A 16,651-nucleotide genomic window follows, 5' to 3' on the forward strand; every position below is an offset into this window, starting at 1 on the left:
ACATTACAACGAAGGACACTTGATCATACTCTTACTTTGTTCTTTTAATCACCAAATAATTAATTAGTTATCAGAGGATCAGAAAAACACTTGTGTGGAAAGAGACTTCTGGAGACCCAGGGTTCCTAGGATTAGACACCTGCAAAGGGCTTATTTCAATGTCTCTGAATCAATATACATTTACAGCTAACTAATTAATGTTTCTCTTTTCAGTACCTAACCTTTAAAAAAAAAAAAAAGGCCCCGTGTCACACGGGAACCAAAAGAAGATTTTTATAGATGGGTTATACCTCAATTCCGTTGAAATCTAGCCTTTTCTCCTAAGGAATAAGAATAAAGAATATATGAAATGTGTATTAGATCATTGCTCAGTCAGGGTAATATCCAAAGTGTGTTCAAAATAAAACATTGCTTCTGGCTTTAATATTCATCTTTGCATTTCATAAGCAAACAAAATAAATGAAAATGTGTTTTCTGTTTCACCGTGTATGGATTATGGATCTGAGAGAGCAATTTGTTGTTGCTGTTAAGGATTAAAAGGACATGATAGGAGAAACGGTGTCATACCAGTTTCTGAGACAGCCTAGCGGGAACGAGGGGAGAAGAGGCCCTGGCAGCGTGGGGGTCGGCGGCGCCCGACACCGCCGGCACCCACTCCCCTAACGAGCGCACGGCTGCCACCGGGGCGAGGCACAGCCCGCGCGCGGGGCGGTGCCGGAGGAAACCCGTGGCAGAGGCTGCAGGGATGGAAGACAGGCAAGGCCACGAAGGGATCGGAGGCGCTCTCACCCCTCAGCGGTAAGACGAGGCACATGAGCATTTTGCTTTTCCCCGGGCATGTGAACGCCATGAAATCATCCTCATGACAGACAGGCCTGGTGGAAATATCGGAGAGGTCACAGGGCTGTGTCATCTTCTGGTAAAAAGAGGAGAGAAAGGGCCACACACACATGCACTGCCTCTTCGGTACTGAGTCAAGCAACCTCTGTTTTTATCTTGTTGTGGAGACAGAGGCCCAGAGTGGGACGGCGAGGGACGTACCGGGCAGCGGCCCGAAGCCCCGATGCATCGGGAGGTACAGGAAAGAAAGTTGAGCCACCTTCAGTCGCAGAGTGCCCAGCCCTTGGAATTACTTTTTCTCTTAGAGCTCATATTGCCAAGCAAGCAAGATGCTGGGAGGGTATGGAGTCCGCGTGCATTTTAAACAAAACCATGTTAGAATTTCCACTAACTACATTCCTTCTGTCTGATTTCGATAAGAAAATAAACAATTTCAGATGCTTTAGATATTCACCAGGGAGTAAGGAGCTGTTTTTTTTTTTTACTTCATCTGAGTTATAATTTTCCCATTAAAATCTATCCATATCAAGTGGGGTGCACGAAGAAATAACAATTATTTTTAAAAGTTTCGACTGTTCAGTTTAAGGAGAGCTCTGAAATCACAATTTAGCTTGAAATTCAAGCTGTTTCATTTCCTATTTAATCTTGTGAATTTCCTTCCCTTACAATACTCAGGTTGGAAGGGTGCCAAATTAGACCAGGAACAAATTTTCACCAACTTCACTTCAGTGCTTTATTTTTAGATTATATTAAAAACCTCATTAGGCTCCCTGAGGGAGAAGAGTGTTAACCGCTAACAGAGGCAGGGGGGAAAAAAAGGAAACGGAAAGATAAGCTAAATTGTTAACAAGGAAAGCTCTCTTCAAACAGTTGGTCTGAGGATGCTGTAAAAGCGAAAAGAAACTTAATACCAAGACCAGGTAAATGACTGGAGCTCGGAGCTTCATTTTTCACCCCAAGGCTAGGAATGGCTGGCCGGGCTTGTCAAGGTGGCATCTGCCTGTGTGACGGTCTCCAGATGGGCTCTGGGGGGTGGTGGGGGGTGGTGGGAGGGGAGACCGAGAAACCTTTAAAGACGGTAAGCGCGGGCTCCACGCTCCCGCACCGCATCAGGGTGCCTAAAGGGTCTCCGGGGAGCAGGCCGCCAAAGGGGCGGGCATATGCAAGACGGGGCAAGGTTCAATGGAATGAAACATAGAATTTATTAACGTATTTACATAATTTATACTTTTTAAGCAATGGTCTCATAAATATAGACTGTAACTTTACATAGGCTAAGCAACAGGTAATTGTTTTCCCCACCAAAATATTTGGGTTAAATAAAAAATTGACAGCATTTACATCACTTTCTTTTTCCTCACTTTTAAACCAGTTGGTCAGTTTCAACATAGGCAACTCAATTTATTCCAGGCAGCTTCTCCACCACCACCATCCTGATCACGAGAGATTACAAACGGTGCCAGGGATGAGTCTGGGGACACACACAGCAGGGTCACACCTCGGACGAGCCACGGCTGTTGGAGCCGGGAGCTCGCCGCAGGCATCTGGGCAAATGCACGCAATGGCAAGCGCGCTGGGCACGGCGGGGAGGGGGGGATCACTTCCATCAGTCCTATAAATAGCCCGTTCTACCTTCAGATAATAACCGCCATCCCTCCACTCACCAGCACCCCGCCCCACTGTAAATGATGCCACCCCCCGAACAGTGGTAACGGGGAACCAAGGAAGTTATGACCTCCACGAGGTCTTCTTTCCCTCAAGAACCACAAAGTGCTCATTTTCCCTTTACAAAATGTTACATAAAATCTTGATTACAAAACTACTCAACAATTTGATCCTACCATCCATACAATTACATGTTCCTTTCTGCAAGGTCAACAGCCAGTGATGGAGCCCCTTTGTAGGCAGAGAGTCTTTACATAACCCAGGTCCGCAGACTGAAATATTACTGCTGCAGTCTTCCAAGAGGAAAAGACTGATCAATTTCTGTGCCTCTTTTTTGCACGAAGAAGACCCCAGACCGGCTCGGCGAAGCCTGGTGGCGGGCCCCCAGCCCCCGGCCAGCTTTCAGGACCACCTACTTCGCCGCGGGGTCTGAGAGGCGGAGGCTCAGTCAGCAGCAGCCTCGCTTCGGCTCTGAAGGCTGCCTTCGGAGTTTGAAGCCCTTCCCGCCACATGGCGGGCTGGAGTCAGTAGATGGAATTCTTCGACCTAAAAGCGAGAGGAAAGAGGGAGGGGAATGAGCTTTAACTTTCCAATCTGCTCATTCTCAGACGCAACAATTGTGTAGATGCAATATGACATGTTTCATTAAAATAAAGTTCACTAAACTCTGACTTTTGGGATGATTTTAGATTTACAGGAAAGTTGCAGAGATAATACAGAGAGCTGCTGTGTGCCCCTTGCCCCGTTTCCCCTAATGGTACTATCTTAGGCTGCCACAGGACATTTGTCACAGCGAAGGATTCCACACTGACACATCACTATGAACCGAACTCCAGACTTCCTCCGGCAGCCCGTGGGGCCACGGGAGGGTCACATGTGGCATTCAGTACCTTTTTTCAAATTAAAAAAAAAAAATTACCTGTTAAAAACATCTTGTTCTGAGTAGGTAATACATGCACATGGTTAAAAAAATTTAATTACAACCTGCCCATCCCTCTGTCCAGGGCGAGGGGTGCAGGCACACAAGGCACACACACCTTAGCCTGAACCCCGAGAGGAGCAAGCAGGGTGCATGGCTGTCCCCCTGTTGTCTCCCCCACGTGCCCTGGGACCGCCCCAGCCCAGGGCTGGGAGGGCTGCCGCCTGCTATCCAACAGCCCCATGACACCGCAGGGCGTGGAAGTGCCGCAATCCAAGCGTTCCCTTGCTGAGGGTACTTGGTTTGCCTGCAATGTTTCGATGCTACGAACAATGATGCAGAAATATCCTTGTGAACATGAGTGCATGTGCTGGATGACAGAGCGGAAGAGCCAGGTCACGCCATTCTACTTCAGGGTGCTGACCCGACATGTCCCCTGTAGCCCTGCGTCTGCCTAGCACAGATGCAGGAAGGATGTGCAATTTAAATTTTGACAGATGCTGCCAAATTGCTCTCTGAAGAGCCTGTGCCACTTTGTTCCACTACCAACAATGTATGAGAATGAACAGGTTTCACTTTAGTGCTCCGTGAAGCATAATGCCAATTTCGAGGGAAACCTAAATCACCCATCCACCTACCTCGCTGTGAACTTCAGAGCTGCTTCTTGTACAAGGCCTTCCCAATCCTCCCACCCCACTTCCAAACTCCCCAACGTCTCAGGCACTGAAATGCACTGGGACGTTGGGAGCACACTGTCATGGATTTGTTTACACAACTATCTCCTTCAAATCAGATCCTCTGCCCTTTGAAGGAAGAGCCCCCATTTCTCCACGTTCCTTTCCAGGATTGCTGAACACAGTGCCTGGCACCGGCCTATTCCGACCATGGGAACTGGCACATGCGTTTGGGGTAGGAAAAGGCTGCGGTGGAACCTGCGGGCTCTTGGGTCCTTGGTCACCCAGTCTGGAGCCTCCAGCCTGCAAATCTGGGTGGATGGAGCCCAGCTCGGTGTCTCCGCCACTAGAAAGTGTCCCCCAACATGTCCTGCCGCTATTTTTCAAATGCCCATAACCGCTGCTGTGAATGAACTGCAAATTAATTTAAAAGCTTTACTGAAGCTTCTTGTCATTACATATTTCTCAATAAATGGATAATGGAAATACAGCTGGGACCACAGAGTCATCTCTGAAACACTTTTAAAGATTTTATTTATTTTTAGAGAGAGGGGACGGGAGAGAGAAAGAGCAGGAGAAACACACTGATTAGCTGCCTCTCATTGGCGTAGGGGCCTCAACCGGGGACTGAGTGTGCAACCCAGGTACGTGCCCTGAACAGCAACAGAACTGGCACCCTTTCGCTTTGCAGGGCGCTGCCCAACCACCTGAGCCACACCAGTCAGGGCCGTCTCTGAAACATTTTGAGGAGAAAGCAGAGGGGAACATGTTCCTGACCTGGGAATAAGCACTGACTTCTCAAACCGGAACCAAAAAGTGCTCACCATAAAGGAAAACACGGATCAGTAGGACTCTATTAAGATGAAGGTCTCTAGTTCATCAAAGGAGTTGACTGAAAAATGGAAGTCAAGTCACAGAGTAGAGCCTGTCCACTGAACACAATCAACAGTGAACCCATAGTCAAAGTAGACTTTCAACACAGGAAAAGGCAGAGAACTGAAAAGGAAATAGACAAGACCGCACAAAAGAGGATATCCAGAGAGTACGCAAGTGTGAACGAGTATCTGCGTAGGCGCTCGACTCCATCAACTGCCACGGAAAGGCAGACCATGCACCTCCTGCACAGGACGCAGGGCGCGGGGAGAGGCAGGATTTGCAATCGCTCTGAGCTGGGAACGGCCACCTCAGATGCCTATCGCTAGGATGGATCACCGCGCCGTGGACGTTTCCCCGCTCCCGACTCTGTCGCTGACAGACGCACCACAGTGACGAGTGGGTCGTGAGTGATATGGATGAACCGAGAAGAGAATGTAGAGATAAGGAAGCCAGACACAGGAATAAATTCAGTCTGCTTTAAAAATGTAAAACGTGAAAACAGGCAAAATGATGTGGAATAGTCATGCGCTGGGACAGTGGTTCCCGTGGGGGGTGGGCAGGAGTCTCGTGGGGTGGCCCCGGGCCTTGCTCTGGGCGCACGTCACACAGGTACCCTTCCCCTGTGAAAGGCCCTGGGCGTTACTTCTGCCGTGAGCACGACTCTGGGAAGCGGCGCGCAGGCTGGGCGCGTGCTAACAGCGTCCCGCACCCCATTAGCAACCACCCCGCTGCTTTACATCTCTCTTGGTGTTTCTAATCTTTGTGAACATATATTTTTTTTATTTTTCACAGGTGAAATGAGTATGTACATGCTATTTTTTATCTAAGGATTTTCGTTGTTGGTACAGTTCACTACTGTTCTGTTAGTGCTGCTGCAGACCACTTAAAAAAGGTAGTGACTTCGGCACACATCGGATACCGTACACGTGCATATTTTGACTTGAACTGTGAAAAATTTCTGACTGGCCTCAAGGTGCCTTTCAAGAATGCATCTGGGTAACTGCTACTGACAATCTAGGGAGACAATAAATATGATTTTTTGATGTTGAAAGCAAGGGGCTGGGCGGGAAGCTGCAAACCAGCAAGCAGTCCACAGGCCCTGTGCGCTGGCAGACGGGACTGGCAGGATGCACGACGCTCGGAAAATACCTGAGTTAGTGGCCAAATCCAAACAATGGATATGTTACATAAAATTCAAATCTCTGGGTCTCTAAACAAACGAAAAACACCAAAAACTAAAAATAACAGAAACAACCCCAGCAACTGGCAACCAGAGGCCCCTGCTCCAGTGTGGCCCCACTGCCGGAGCCGGGCCCCAACTCCCAGCCGGCATGCACCCCAGGGCCCCAGGCCCGCCCGACGACTGGGCTGTCCCTGGTGGGGCCTGCTGGGCACTGTGGTTCCCGGCCTCGCCCTGGCAGGGAGCTCGGACCTCACCCAGAGGGCGGCTAAGGGGAAGCTCTCAGTGCCCGGCGCTGTCTCCTGTCCTGCGCCCGGAGGCTGGCACGCTCCGTTAACATGAATTCGGGTCTAGGCATGGCCGGCTCTGTCGCGTCGCGCGCCAGTGTCACCTGCCCAGGAGCGGCCTTCTCCCTGGCCCCCCGCAGACGCTCTTCGCCGCACCCTGTGTTATTTTCCGCTGTTGCTGCCTGTCCCCGGGAGGGCCTCGGCTCTGCTCTGCCTGCCGGCTGCCTCCCACAGGGCGGCCGGCGCTCCGGGTGAGCGGGCCGTGCCCCCTGTGTTCGTTGCTGTCTCCCCTGAGCCTGGGACAGTTCTCAGTAACTGTTTTGATGAATTTGAATGGAATGAATAAACATAGGTACAGCCTGTAGAGGGTCCCAAAGGTACGCGGCAGCTTTGCTCCTGGCTAGTACCACCCCACGGAAACCTCTGGAGCGGGAGGGGCGGGGGAGGGCGCTAGAGGCCTTCCCCCGCTGGCCTGGCGGTACCTCCCGAGGGTTCTGACAGTGGAATCTAGTGGAATCTCGCGTGCGTTCCCCTTCCCGTTTGTTTTGTTCGTTTCCAGTGGCTTTGGACGACTCACTGAAACGCACAGGAAGAGAGAGAGGAGGGGCGACACCTTCCCCAGGGCCTGGCGCTAGCTATCCGTTCAGGAGCAGCAGCAGGACAGCGGGCCCCACCCACCAGGCCGCAGCTCTCCCGCAGTCGCAGTCGGGGACAGGAGCCCTGCGGCCACTCTTCCACTCGCAACTCTCCCCCACCGAGAGCCGCCCCGGGAGCCAGGCTGCCCGCCGACGAAAGAGCCCTACCGGGCACGAGCTGTGCTCGGTCGCCCTGCACAAGGGAGCCCGCCCCGCGCAGGGATACTCACTAATTTCTATAAAGAGTTCATTGATGTTTATCGCATTTTTGGCGCTGGTCTCTACAAAAATTGCATGGATGGAGTCAGCGTAGTCCTTAGCGTCCCTCTCCATGACTTCTCTGGAAGGCAACGAATGCAAGTCAGGAACGTGACGGTCAGGAGCGGCATGCTGTCCCCACCTACCCCGGAATCCAGCAGATTCATGACGATGGGCCAGTGCCTATGGCTAAAAGGAAACAAACCTGCACCCCTGGCAATGCACGCAGTGGACCAGTCAGAGAGTAGCAGGCATCCCCCGCCCCGCCTAACGCCCTGCTCTGCGAGTTATGGAGGCGGCCCTCAGGCACTCGGACAGATGTGCTTTCCCAAAAATCTGCCCCCCCATTCCAGTGTCCAAAGTCAGGCCTGATGCAGCCAACGTTAAACAAATCGCACACCTGCCTACAACCATAATATAATTAGCTCCGAACGCCTGGGCTCTCATTTTACTTTGAAACTCCATGACTCCAACCGTACAGCAGAAAAATATTTTTCAATGTCAGAGATAAAAATAAAAGCAAGATTCTTATACTGGATATTGCTCAGTGAGCAAAGGAACACACAATCAGCACTGTGATCTCCTGTCCTAATAACTTACCTGACATCGATAAGATCACACTTATTTCCTGCAATGGCGACCACAATATTAGGTGGGCCGTGCTGGCGGAGCTCTTTTACCCAATTCTTTAATGTGGAAAACGTCTCCTGGAACATAAGAGAGGAAAGCAACTGGAGATCTAAGCAACCAAGAGTTTTCGAAATAGTCTGAAGAACACAACATATGTCTTACTTCTTTTGTGATATCATAAACGATTATAGCCGCGGCCGACCCCCGGTAGTACATGGGCGCTAAGGCACGGAACTGCAGAGAGAGAAGCGACACAATTGGGAAAACTGGTTAATATGTTTTCTATAGACTCTCAAGCCCATTATCCCTGCACAAAAGGTAATCTTTCTCTCCGCCCAGGAAGATGACATGATGCTTTAAAGCAAATGAACCAGTGATTACCAAAGGCAACAACTCTTAATGCAACACTGAAATGTCTCTCAGAAGATAGTTTAGAATACAGTTTTATAGGAATTAAATATGGTGCTATAAACAATTGTTTCAGCTAAAAAGGCTTTTTAATTGAACTTAGTGTTATAATTCCCAAATTCATTTGTTCAATAGTCCTTTAAACTTGGGCTTCCCAAACGACCAAAGAGATAAAAATCATGCTGTGAACAGTTCTCCCGAGAAGCGGCCGGACGGGGGTCATAGAGGAGACCCCGTCACCGGAACGCTGCCAGCATCACAGAAATGAGTGCACATGTACACTCAGTACTTGGATGAGTCCGTGACGCCATTTCTGGCTAATCCCATGTAGGTGGCAATTCCCAAATGCAGGGAGGTTTGTAATTTCTTTAAATGAATTTAACTCTGTCTGCACGGCCTCCTCCCCCCCAGCGCCCCCTCCCTGCCCCACGCACAGCAGGGAAGGAGAGGAAGGGAGAGGAATAACCATCTCAACGGCAAGGCCGACTTCGCTGGCCACTTCTGTCGACGTGTGAGACGTTAACCGGAAGCTCTCTGCCCACTAACTCGGGCCCCCGGGGCCCCCGGATGCGTTGGTTTGAGCATCTCACTCAGTGACCACGACGCCAGCGTTGAAAGACAAGGATTTCACCTGTCCTTGCTCTCCGTCTCAGGCCTCGACGCTGCAAGCTGACCGCACGCACCATGGGCGCCACAGCGCCCTGGCCCTGCTCTCCAACCTGGGGGCCAGCCCCTCCGCACAGGCGGGAGCCGGCCCCCGAGGCGAACGGCTGGTGCTCAGCGCCGCTCCCACCCAGAGCAACAGCCCGCGACTGCTCAGAATGGGTGGAAAAAATGAGTGAGAGCTGTAGAGAATGGGGGGACGGCACACTAAAGCCAGGCCCTGATGTGCATGTGGGGGTTTTACTTGTCTCTGGGAGGAGATCCTGTCTCTGGTGTGGAGGCCGGGTAACTCCCAGTAAAACAAGGTGTTTCACAGAGAAAAAACCCAAAATACAGGCTGTGAGCAAGAAAGCACTACAGAGAGGAAACTGCAGGGCTGGGGGAAGACAAGGAACTGCCTTCGACGACGGGGCATGCGCAGGCGGGACCAAGATGAGGATTAGCTTTCATTCCTGATAAATCCTTTACAAGTTTTGGGGGGTTTTTTGCCTTCAGATTTGGAAAGTAAAATTCACAAAGATAAGTGCAAAAATCTTCAGTTTGATCTTAGGTTTCTCTCTGGCTGGGTTGCCAGCTGGTTAGAGCGCTGTCCCAATACGCCAAGGTTGTGGGTTCGACCTCCAGGCAGGGCACACACAAGAATCAACCAAGGAATGCAGCAGTACGTGGAAAAACAACTGGATGTATTTTTCTCTCTCTCTCCCCTTTCCTCTCTCTAAAATCAATAAAAAAAAATCTCAGTTTTGATAAAATGACTACGTGGATGTACGCGCCCACACAAACAGCACCCCACACAGGAAGCACGTCCGTGCAGCAGGCTCCCTGACACCCCACCCCGCCTCCCCCCGGGTACATCACGGCGCCCGCTGACCACCGCGCAGCCCGGCGGCTCCCCTCACTTGCGATCGGCACAGGACGCCCTTCTCCTTCCTTTCCTTCTCAGGCCGTCTGTTTGGTTCAGGGCGATCCCCTTCCGAACCAGCACGGGGCGGGTCCTGCTTCTCAACCCCTCTGACGACCGCGGCCTTCTGAACGGGACGTTCAGTTCCTTTGTGTGTGCTGTACTTCCTGACATACCGGCCTTACTCATATTATGTCACCATTTTGCTATTTGTTTTATATTTGTTCCATTAAAAAAATTCCTGTTCTTCCTTTATTTCCCTCCTGTGCATTAATTGAATATTTTGAGTATTTTATTTAAGTATATTAATCTGTCCTTTGGCTTTCTGGCTGTCCCTTCTTGCATTACTTTTTAAGTGGCTGCTCCTGTAACTGCCATGTAGAGAGAGAGCCCCTCTGCCCACAGCTGACTTCGGTTAACACAGACCGCCCCATGTAAAATACCAGAACGCTGTGAAAATCTCATCCTTTTTATCCCACTATCTTGTGTGCTATTTTGTCAAATATTTTAAATCTACATACACTACAAACTATACAATCCACTGTCCTAATTTTTGCATTAAATAGCCCGTAGTGCCCTGCTGGTGTGGCTCCGTTGGTTGGAGCATTGTCCGGTAACCAAAGGGTCGTGGGTCTGACACCTGGTCAGGGCACATGCCTAAGTTGTGGGTTCGATCTCCCGCGTGGGAGCGTACGAACGGTAGTCGGGGCACGAACAGGAGGCAACCAACCGATGCGTCTCTCACACTGATGTTTCCCTCCCTGCGTCTTTCTCTAAAAGCAGTGAAAAAATGTGCTTGGGTGAAGAATAAAAATAGATAAGTAAATAGCCAATAGTCTTTTAAAGAAGTTGAAGAAAAAAAAGTTTTTTATATTTACCATTGCCAGTTGTCACTATTTTTTCCCATGGGCCCGAGCTACCATCTGGTCCCACCCGCCTGGGCCTGGAAGACCCTCTGGGACTGCTGCAGGTTCCTAGCTTTTATTTTTCTAAAACTGTCATTACTCTGATTTGAAATTACTCCGTATTTGAAAGGCAATTCTGGCATGTTGACGTTTTTGTTTTTGTGTTGCTTTCAGCACTTTACCGACTCTGCCCTAGGGCCTTCTGGCTCGGTTCTGAGGGGCGCCAGCCATCACTCATACTGTTCCCCATACATAACATGCTGATTATCTCTGGCCACTTTCAAGATTTTTCTATTTAACTCTGGCTTTCAGCAGTTTGACTGTGATGCACCCAGATGTAGTTTTCTTTGTGCTTCTGGGTGTGCTAAACTTCTTAGATTTGTAAACTGATGTTTCATCAGATTTAGGAAATTTTCAGCCATTATTTCTTGAAACATCTTTTTTCTGTCCCTTCCCCCGCAACTCCTTCTGGGTCTCAGTTACGCAAACGTTAGATTGTGTGGATTTGTCCCTGAAGTAAGGAGACTATGTTCATTATTTTCCCGCTTTCTCCGTCCTTCTGATTGGTTGGTGTCTGCCTCCCACCCAGTGGGTTTTCCTTTCCGACGTTCCACCAGCTTCAGCATTTCCGTTCGATGACAACTGTCCATTCTGTGCAGACTGCCCATGTGCACACAGCAGACAAGGCTCTTCCTTTCATCTCGGAACCCTCTCTTACCTGCTCCGAGGAGCGTAGAATGCTGACCGCTCACCGCGAGACTGGCTGCGGCTGGGGTTGGGGTAGGTCTGGCCAAGCCTGCCTTTCGTTCTAGGACGTGGTATCTCCTTCTGAGGCTGGTCCTTCTGGAGTTTCAATGGCAGCCCAAGGTCTTTACCAGTCCCTCTGACACGGCAGGACTGGGCTCCAGCCCCGAACTCTCCTTCCCCCGTGACAAGCAGCAGCCCACTCCCTGCGTGGTCCTGTCACCCCTCTGGCTGTTGCTTTCTGCTGGGTGCCCCTGTGTCTCTCCTGTGCATTCACACTTTGGGGCCAGGCAAAGACTTAAAAGGAACTTATAAGCAGGCTCTGGGGCTTCCCTCCTTGTTGGATCCACCTTTCCTATGATTTGCCTCGTCTTTTTTTGGTCGCTCTAGCAGCCTTAAATTCTGTCTCAAAATGCCACAAGCTAAGAAGATGGGCTTTCCGCTTGAGTGCTCGCTACCCTGTGCCCTGTGGACGGGGGAGTGTCCTCTGGGGGCAGCCACACACCTGTGGGTCTCAGCCACCGGTGTTCCTGTCGAGTCCCTGGCTGCATCTGGTGGCTCGGCAGCCGGGCCATTGCGGCTGTTCTGTGACATCATCTGGAGTTTCTACACAACTGTGGTCTCTGGGAAGGCGACTGCGGCACAAGCCACCCTGCCACTACTCATAGGAGACTGCCTCCATGTCCCTGTGTGTAAAGAGGGAAGGTGGCAGCTCAAAGAGGGACTCAAAGGACGGCAGCACAGCTCTGCTCCAAATCTGGCTCTAAGTCAGGGTTTGACAAGCTTTTTCAGGAAAGGGCCAGGGATTACACACTTTAGGCTTAGTGGGTCTTCGTTACGACTCCACTGTCTACTGGCAAGTAAAAGGAGCCAGAGACAATACGTAAACAAACCAGTGTGTGGCTGTGCTCCAACAACTCTCCTTTCCAGAAACAGGCAGCCAGCTGGGGTGGGCCAGCAGGCCGCAGCGTCGACCTCCGCTCTCGCTGACACAAGGTTACTGCACTGGTTCCCGATCTGAAACTCGGCAACAACTCCTCATACAGCTCCTGTGATGAAGAATGAGCCTGTGCCTTCCTGGTGCTCCAGCTCGGGGCAGGGCCATCAGGAGAACCGCTCAGGAGAAGGCTTAGGAACATGAACTGTTAAGGACTGGGCGGTCTCTCCTGGACTCTGATTAAGTAGCTTTCTTTGAGATGAACACAGGCAGCAAGTATGTGAAATGCCGCTCCGTTTATGGTGTATTTATGACATGTGCCCGAGGTGCTTATTAGTGCATGGTCCCTACCACTGCACAGACCCTTGTTAGGGAGCGGTGATCGATGAAGAAGTGTCACCTGAAATGAATTCATTCAGGAGAGAAAACGGGAATCAAAACGTCTGACAGGCTCTGTCTTAAGAAAATAAATTTTAAATTATGAAAACAAGTTTCATGTTATCTGATATTTGAAAAAACTTAGGTTTATTACTGCAGCCAGGAGCTAGTTTCCTGAATGAACAGTGAAACCAAGTTGATTGATACTGACTGTGATTCTCCCGATAAAACGATGCGCTAGCACAAGGTGATATCTTTCATTTCATTTCGACTCTCCTGGTCCTACTTAAAAAAGGTAATTTTTATGAAAATGTTTGAGGGCTCCATCAGTTTCCCTCCGGCCTCTCAACTCTTTGAAACACAACTCATTTACCTTCTGAAGCACTTATTTCATCATCCTGATCACTATATTTCTCTCCATTTAACGAGATCCCTAACATCAATGGCTTTGCATGACATTTGCAAAATTCTCCATAATCACTTTCATTGATTTAATGAAATCACTTTGCAGTAAGTTGCAACTGGACCATCAAAACTACATACAGCAACAGCTGCAAGGGTCAAAATGGCGGGGATGTTTGAATGCTCAGTTCATCCAAAAGGGTTTTTTTCATTTTATGAAGACTTTGGTTCGTTCCACAAGGAACCTTGTTACTAAAAAGAACAGAATAATAAATATGCAGATACCAGAAATTCATAATTTGAGGCATGCAATACCCACGTGACAAAATCAGAGAATCCATCTCTGTCTGTGCAGGGTGGGGCTGGCAAGCAGATGACAAGGTGCCCTGGCATCAGCACCATGTGCCAGGGCCGAGTCGGCCTGTGGACTCAGAGTTGCCGGCACAGGCCTGGGTTGCGGGCCAGGTCCCCAGGTGGGGCACACGAGAGGCAACAGGTCACTGTTTTTCTCCCTTTCTCTCTCCTTTCCTCTCTCTTTAAAAAAAAAAAAAGAGAGAGAGAGAGAGAAAGAGAGAGAAGACAATCCCCAACCCCCAGGGGGCTCACAGTCTGACAGAAGGTAAGCAAGGATGGGAACAGGTGCCAATCCCACGAACAAGGGCAATCCAAGACTCCTCAGGACCCAAGGAAACATGCTGAAGAGTCATCTGCTGACTGGTCCCACCGACTTCTGCCGTCAGCTCTAGGTCGGGCACTGCGCAAGGCAGTGGGGACACAGCAGTGAGCGAGTGACGTGGTGGCCCCGGCTCTCAGAGCATGCCGTCTGCGGCGGGGCGGGGACAGACTCCTCACTGCAGCTTGTGATGAGGGACCGGAGGAAAACAGGCAGGGGCACCGGTGGAGAGAGGACCGGGCCCTCCTAGGTGCGGGTCCGGGCGGAACGGACAGCCTGAGGCCAGAGGGCAGCTGAGGGGCAGCTGGCTGTCCCTCGGAGGAAGAGGAAGTTCCAGCAGAAGATGGCGTCCAGGCCCAGTGGACAGAGTCTGAGGAACTGAATGGAGGCCAGCAGCTGCCGCTCAGCGAGAGGGAGGCCGGGCCCGGAGGACAGTGACGAGAGAGGGCAGAGCAGGCCGCGTGGCTTTGCAGGCTGCTGGTCCCAGTTTGGCGACTGGAGGGGAACCGTGGGAAGTTCCTTAAAGGTGTTAAGCCCGAAGATAATAGGTCTGATTTACAGTTACAAAACGCCTCTGGGTTCTGTGAGGAGACCGGTGCAGGGTGGAGGGGCTGGGAAGTGGGACAGCAGGCGCTCCGGGGCGGAGTGTGAATGGTGGCCCAGGGCAGGCCGCTGGCAGTGGAGCCAGGCGTGGAGAACAGGCTGCATGGGGCGGGGCCCTGATGGAGCCACCGCGAGGCCGGGGCCCAGTGACTGCCTCCGAGTCAGGTGTGGGCAGCGTGGGCACGCGCATGGCGGGCGCGCCTCTGAGACTGGCAGGCACAGTGGGAGAGCTCCCTCGAGGTGACATCAGACGGGGCTCTCTGGGCTGCGGGTGGGAGGGGCACTCCGAGCAGAGGGAAGCACAGCACGGGAGGTGCAGGTGTGAACGGGCAGGGCGCCTGGTTTGGTCCCAGAGGATGAATGGGGGAAGAGGGGCAGGTGGGGACTCTGGCCGAGGCTGGCCCAGTCAGGGCCCTGCAGGCCTGGCCGAGGGCAGACTGGCCGTCAGCTCCCAGCTGTGTTTTGGACATTGCTCACAGCACTTCAGACAATCTGTGACTGGCTGTAAGATGCGCAGCTCTTCCTCAACGTAGCGGCCTGGCACCCTCGGCGTGCACTCTGGCTGGGCAGCACTGGCTGGAGCACGTGCCTACCGGCTGGTGCTCCTCTCTGCTCTCCCGGCGCGGGTTCTGCGGCCAGTTCTCTTGACCCTTGTCTGCCTGCCTCATTTACATCCCCTGGGTGAGCCCCTGGCTATGAGATGGTGCCTCAGGTAGGGGTGAGGCAGCTTTATGTCTCAGAGCACCTGCTCCTGGTGCAAAATCATGGGAAGAGGGGAAAAGAAGAGACAGGCAAACCAGCTAATTACAAAGCCTAACAAAATCCTGCTATTATGGCAGCATAAGGGAGACTCCTGTTATTCTTTTTTATGGTCTAGAAGAAAGAGATGTTATACATCACTGTGTAAACTGACCCAAAGCATCAGGAAATTTGTATCACAGCATGAATCTTTATGATGAGGGTGTTGCTGTTCCATGAGATGCATGGGAAGGGCGACTGGGACCTGGGATTCGGTCAAAGGGCACATACGCATTATTAGCATGAAGAGCCACATGAGTTCTTGGCTAACAGGACAGACAACAGAGCTGTGCCCACAGACCTTTTCAGGAAAACTCTGTGGGAAGCAACATCTCTGACGGACTCAAGAGCGATGGTAAACAAAGGCCTACCTGTCCTAAATGCTCCATTCAGATGCATAAAGTAGAAGGAGTGGGGGATGGGAGACGAAGCAGATGGATCTCAGATGAGTAACTGGACAGACGGTATGACATCCAGCATTAAAATAAACAGAAGAAAGCAAACAGAACAAACTTGGGACATTAAATCTGTGCAAATGCATGGTGTCTACGTCCAGGACAACAGTGTGGGCCTGTTCTGTTTTCCTCCATTTGCTTGTGATGGTCCTGTCAGATTTTATGCCACACACGGTATCTCCGCTGTCTCAAATGATACCATAAGGACAGACTATTTCTCCTGATTACTTCTGGCATACTTTTAAGAGCTTAAGATAGCACTGTGCATCCATCAGATGTTCTGTTTTGACAGTACTGTTTGAAAACAAAATTAAACAGCAGCTGAATAATGGGGTGGCTGCCAGCCGCACCCCGGCAGGGAAATCAGACTTAGGGCCCTGGGCGAAGACCAGGCAGTAGACAGGCTCCTGCTCCCCTGCCCTCCGCCCCACTCCTGTCTCGTCTGGGGGGCTCCCCCCAACCCCACAGCACCGTGGTGCCTCGGCCTAGTTCCCGCTTCTGGCTCAGGCTCTCCCTTGAACAGATAACCATCTTGGACAATTTTATCATCAGGCATTATTAAGTACCTATTGCAAGGCACTGTGTTAGTTCATCCATTTCACTTAAACCTCAAACTTCATATGCTGGAAAGTTCCCGCTTTAGCTTTTAAAAGGCAGCTATAAACGAGATGTGTTTAACTCTCCCTCTGTGCCACTCATTCTCTCATACCTTCGCTGGGGGATGGAGCCCCAGATGACACACAATGCTCCGAGCAGAGTTTTATCAGGCCTGTTAGTCAGCGTTTCCTTTAAGGCACTAAACAGTATGAAAATGCCCTCA

At 51.0% G+C, this 16,651-nt stretch overlaps 1 protein-coding gene across 1 annotated transcript in view; it reads right to left on the reverse strand.

Annotated features, from left to right (window-relative positions):
• Positions 1-1,883: 1,883 nt before the first annotated feature.
• The window catches only part of RAB22A (RAB22A, member RAS oncogene family), a 38,822-nt gene continuing 24,054 nt past the window's right edge, over positions 1,884-16,651 (reverse strand). Inside the window, exons 4-7 of the mRNA XM_054573571.1 lie at positions 8,127-8,198; positions 7,935-8,041; positions 7,307-7,416; positions 1,884-3,051 (exon numbers count right to left, since the gene is read on the reverse strand). Coding sequence (XP_054429546.1) covers positions 2,954-3,051; positions 7,307-7,416; positions 7,935-8,041; positions 8,127-8,198 — 387 coding nt within the window. The 3' untranslated portion in view covers positions 1,884-2,953. The remainder of the gene's footprint in view (positions 3,052-7,306; positions 7,417-7,934; positions 8,042-8,126; positions 8,199-16,651) is intronic.

Source organism: Pteronotus mesoamericanus, unplaced genomic scaffold (assembly GCF_021234165.1).
Source record: "Pteronotus mesoamericanus isolate MK-2021 breed Mesoamerican mustached bat unplaced genomic scaffold, CSHL_Meso_final contig_25, whole genome shotgun sequence".
Classification (NCBI taxonomy): Eukaryota; Metazoa; Chordata; class Mammalia; order Chiroptera; family Mormoopidae; genus Pteronotus; species Pteronotus mesoamericanus.